This window comes from Polistes canadensis, unplaced genomic scaffold (genome assembly GCF_001313835.1).
Source record: "Polistes canadensis isolate GaletaPanama2010 unplaced genomic scaffold, ASM131383v1 scaffold_12, whole genome shotgun sequence".
NCBI lineage: Eukaryota > Metazoa > Arthropoda > Insecta > Hymenoptera > Vespidae > Polistes > Polistes canadensis.
This window is the reverse complement of record NW_014569559.1, coordinates 1,407,948-1,413,475: the sequence shown is the minus strand read 5'-3', so window position 1 is coordinate 1,413,475 and position 5,528 is coordinate 1,407,948. Positions and strand designations below refer to the sequence as shown.

Genomic DNA, 5,528 nt, shown 5'->3' with positions numbered 1-5,528 from the left:
TATAAAGTTTTGAATTTTTATTTAACACACACGTATATTATGTATTACTATTAAATCTCGACGATCATTTTTTGATATATTTTTGTTTTATTGTTATTCTCGTTGCAATAATTATTGCATACAAAATATAACGGAAAACGATTGGTCTTTTTTTACGTAACGACCACGTTTCCCATACAACCGATAAACAATATTTTTTTAAGATTAGGCGTGACACATAATTTTTGAGAAAAAAAAAACGGGGATAAGAAAATCCATGTGATTTTTATCCTATGGCATGTTCATAGATAAAGTCAAATATTTTCTCGAGATAAAAGTATTTTTTTTTTTTTACATAGTTACACGTATCTTCAAAAAAAAAAAAATAAAACCCCATAAAAGCTTCTCGAAATTTAAATCTAATGATACCTTTTTTTCTAAAACGATCTTACAAAAGTATTTATTTTATATAAAATATACTTATTACAAAAATATTAATTAAATATAAGTATAAGAAGTATTATTATTAAAGTGATTTCTTCCAATAAAAAAAAAAAGAAAAAAAAAAACTACATAGATAATTGCATCATAATGCATTTCTTTAGAAAATTACGAGGAAGTTGGATTTTTTTCGTTGATATAACAATAAATTATTACGCTGATACGATATCTTGATAATAATTTCGCGTGTTGATTATCTTCTTTATTACCGTCGAATATTATCTTTGTTATTTTAAAATCTTTTTTCATGATTTTAATATACCATTGTTTTTTCCATTATTAACCACACGTAAACATTTTAATAAGGTATCGCTATTAAAAATACATATCATTCGATTCGATTGAATTTTGTAAAACGAGTTAGTTATATATATATAAATACACACATACACACACACAGATAATAACACTACACAAATAATACTTATTATCGAGAAATGGATAATTATATATGTCTGAGAACACACATATAAATTATTCATTTATTCAGTTTATTTTTACATCAACTCCTGTTTACAATTTTATTCCAATTACTATTATTATTATTACGTTTATTTTTTCAAACGAATATTATTTAATCGTAATATTTTGTTTATCCAACAACATTATTAATATTTAAAAAAGTATATATCTCGTAAAAAAACGTGTTAATAAAAACAAGAAAAAAAAAACAAAGAAAAAATTACCAAAGTGGCGTTAGATTTGTCATAAGAAAAATTGCGTTTAAATTGCATTGCATTGCATTGCATTGCATTGATGCATATTAATTACTGCGGTATGATTTTGCAGTATAAACAAACACTGTTATCACTTTTTATATTTTCTTATTCGCGTATAACTTTAATTCGAAAACGTGACATCAATTGTCCCTTTATTTTCGAGCATACCAATTTGTTGCTCGTTTAACTATGGTAACAATTGAAAACTCTTATATTTTGAAGTAACATTCAAAATTATTCAAACACGCTATCAACAGATATAGAAAGAAAACAACCGTTGTGCACGTAATACTTGTCAGTTTATGCTTGACAAATTTGAACACGACAATTATTACGAAACTAATTCCGTTTATACGACAAGTTGTTGTTTTTTTTTTCTGCGCGCGCGAATTGATAAATAATTCTATCTCTTTGTTTCTTATATTTTTCTTTTTTTTTTCTTTTTCTTCTCTTATTTTCTAATCAATTTCCTCCTCCTCCTCCTCCTTCTCTTCTTTTTTTTCTTTTTTTTTCTTAGGTTTCCCTTGTCTGTTTTATTATTCTAACAAGTTATTTTCACGAATTAATTGCACCTATCGTTGTATACATTTACACACGTACCTATATATATATATATATATAAAAAAATATATACACCGATAGAGGAAAAAGAAAAAAAAAAAGAGTTCGTTTAAAAAGGTAAGGAAACAAAAAAAAAACATATAACCCAAACGATTAACGATAATAATACCATTTTATAAACGCGCGTATTAACAACAATACGATACGTAACAAATTATTCGATTTTATCTTTTTTTTAATCAAATATCCTTTTTCATCCGAGTTTATTTGTATACATTTTAACGACACACGTGTGTGTTAGAGTTAAATGTTTGATAATGCAAAAACCGCGATGGTCCTTGTTGAAAGTTCCATTGTGGGAAATGAAAGAAAAACAAAAAATAAAAAAGTCATCAATCAACAAATAAGAAAGTTAAGAAATATTTCGTTTAAAGTGATTCTCGCAACGTTTTGTTAATCATTCAAATAATATTATTAAACTACGAGTACACAAAAAAATGATTTTTAAAAAAGTACCATCGCGGGAAAACCAAAAAAAAAAAAAAAGAAAAAAAATCAAAAAGGATATAATAAACAACCAATGGATCTACTATGTGTGTGTTTCTCTCTCTCTTTCTCTCTCTCTCTCTCTCTCTCTCTCTCTCTCTCTCTCTCTGTCCTGGGCCCTACAATTGAAGCAGCCCAAACGATGGCCGATCCACGCGGCTTCAAGCCAATAAATCAGTTGTGGCAGAGCGTGGCAGTACCAACGGATCCGGATTCGGAATACTTGTACGAGGAGATTTCGGGCCTTTCGGGGTCCCAGGATATCGAGACAGGGCCGGTGGGGGCCGCTGTCGTTGGGGAGGAGGAAGAGGAAGAGGAAGAGGAGGAGGAGGAAGAAGAGGAAGAGGAAGAAGAAGAGGAAGAAGAAGAGGACGAAGAAGAAGAAGAAGAAGAGGAGGAGGAGGAAGAGGGGAGGAGGAGGAGGAGGAGGCAAGAAGAAATAATAAATATCAGTAGAACTAACAGAGGTTGGTGGAGATATCACGATACAAAAGAAAATATTTGTTGTACAAGTATCCTTACCCCTCCTACCACTACAACTACAACCACCACCATAACCACCATAGGCGACTCGAGGTCTCGTAGTAGATCGGCCGACAGGCCATCGTCATCAAACGAAAGGAAAATTATCAATAGCAGGGTGGAGGAGGTGCAGAATGCCGTGCGCAGGAGTTACGTGGAGTCCGGTACAGGAGGACCGGTACAACCACCTCCTGCAACCGGTCTCAAGCTGACCTCGAGAAGCCGTACCAATAGCAACACCGTTGCTCATTATATACGTTCGGCCAGTACCAATACCGGCCAACATTATCACCACCATCATCACGGATTGCACAGCCAATATCCGGCCGGAACTGGGACCACCACCAATACCAGGCCGATCAACGTCAGCAGGCATCATCATCAACATAGATCAAGATTTGTCAGTAATGAGACGCAGGAAGAGATACAGGAGGACGATGAAGCTACTCTACGGGAGTTGCTTGTAAGGTACGTTTTAATTTTTTTCTTTTTCTTTTTTTTTTAACGTTATCCGAGAGAGACGTCTTTTGGGGCCTCTTTTATCTTTTTTTTTTTTTTATTACCCAATTCCTTCTGTCTAATAATACTAATATTATCTGTCTATCTGTCTATATCTATTATCTATCTATCTATCTATCTATCTATCTATCTGTCCTTTTTTTCCACCCCATAATAACCCTGTCTTTCTAACACCAACACCACTAACATTCCTCTGTTTTGTTTTTTCTTATTCTTCTTCTCCTTTAATCTTGTTTTCCCTCTCTCTCGTCCCTTCTCACAGTGGATCTACACTATACGATGTTTTATTGTATTATTATGACACTTTTGCGATGTGTTTTAGAAGATTACTGGTCGAAGTTTTTTTTTTTGGAATATTAGTCTTGTCCTAAAACGGTCCGATTGATTTTTGGTTTTTTTCTTTTTCATTTTATCAAACTATGTTATATTACTCACTGGAGAATTATGGTTGTATCTGATCAAAGAGGTTACCTTTTTCTTTTTTTTCTTTTTTTCTTTTTCTTTCTCTCTCTGTTTTTTCCTTACTCGGTGTCGCCACCAATGTGTTCTTGAGAATTATCTGGATTCTTATTCCTTATAGTGAATATGTTACTACCATTGATATACGAGACTGACACACGTCAAGGGAGAACAATTTCTTGGAAGATAACGAAAAAAAAAAAAAAAAAAAAAAGGAAAAGATCAAACAACGGGAACTTCGTTCGAGTATCGAACTTTGTAGCTTGTTGCAAAATTCCTATTTTTTTTTTTCTTTTTCTTCCTTTCTTTTTTTCCTTTATCCTCATTCCTATCTCATTACACGAAATTTTTCTACTAACGCGCGTTGACTTATTTTAATCGAAATTGTCGCAAGCGGATAAATCAAACTCCGACGTTTTAAATGGCGATAAACTCGTGGAAAAAGAACAAAAAAAAATGCAGCATCCGTAAAACGACAACGACAATTATTATTATTATTATTATTTCCTTTTAGAAAGCGATTATAATTATCATAATTATCGCATATAATAATATCATCGCTTTTTTCAAACGATTACACATTCCTTTTTATTTTATTTTATTTTTTTTCTTCTTCTTCTTCTTTTTCTTCTTCTACTTTTTTTTTTTTTTTTTCGTATAACGCAAAATATTTTTCCATACGTATAGAAATAATTTCATTAATTAGGCGCGATATTTAAAAAAAAGAAAGGAAGAAAAAAAAGAAAGAAAGAAAAAAAAGATAGAAATTTGTTTCTCTTTTTTTTTTTAAAAAAAAGAACATTATTATAAACGATGATACATATACATACATATTTATATAGAAATACAATTTTAACATTAAACATTAACGTGTTTATTGCATAGCATTTATTATAATATAGTGCTTTTGCTTTTAAAAATATATAAAATAAAATAAAAAACAGAAAAAAAGATGTAGTTAGTTAGTTAATCAACCAAAACTATTTACTAAACCTATGATCTATTAATTTATTTTCGTTATAATTTTCATATTATATGAATGACAAAATATCGTAGAAAATATAATAAATGATTGTTAGTTTCTTTTGGAAATGTATCAAGTAATTAATTTTCTCTATTAGTATTATATAGATATATATATATATTAATATTTTTTTTATTAACAAGCATCCTTGAACCTCCGAAAAGTAATTTTAGTTTAGTACCGCGATAGCTCATTCGGTAGAGCTTTTGAAGCTTGCATATCAATTAAGAGGATATTTTATGCTCTCTCTCTCTCTCTCTCTCTCTCTTTCTATCTCTCTATCCCTCTTTCTCTCTCTCTCTCTTTCTTTCTTTCTCTTTCTATATATCTTTTAGATAAACCCCGAATAGTTTTTACTAATCGCAAACAATTAATCAATCATGGATAAGAAAATTTCGCAACCTTTTGAAATATTTCGTAGGACACGTGAACGACTTTTTCTTTTTCTTTTTTTTTTTTTTTGATTGATCGATCGATCGATCGATCGATTTATTTATTTATTTCGTTTTTCTTCTTCTTGATTCCTTTCACTATCCTTTGTTTTTTTCTTTAAATTCTTCCTCTTTTTTATTTCTATTTTTATTTTTATTTTTTGTTGGAGATGAAAGTAATCGAAAGGGGGGTACCGCCACTTAAAACAGAATTACCTGGATGCATTGATTATTTTTTTATTTCTATTATTGTTGTTCTTTCTTTTT

At 30.4% G+C, this 5,528-nt stretch overlaps 1 protein-coding gene across 1 annotated transcript in view; it reads left to right on the top strand.

Annotated features, from left to right (window-relative positions):
- LOC106793209 (glucose transporter type 1) overlaps positions 1 to 5,528 on the top strand; it is a gene marked incomplete in the record, with an annotated part of 39,552 nt that overhangs the window by 10,631 nt on the left and 23,393 nt on the right. Inside the window, 1 exon segment of the mRNA XM_014759961.1 lies at positions 2,441 to 3,296. Coding sequence (XP_014615447.1) covers positions 2,449 to 3,296 — 848 coding nt within the window.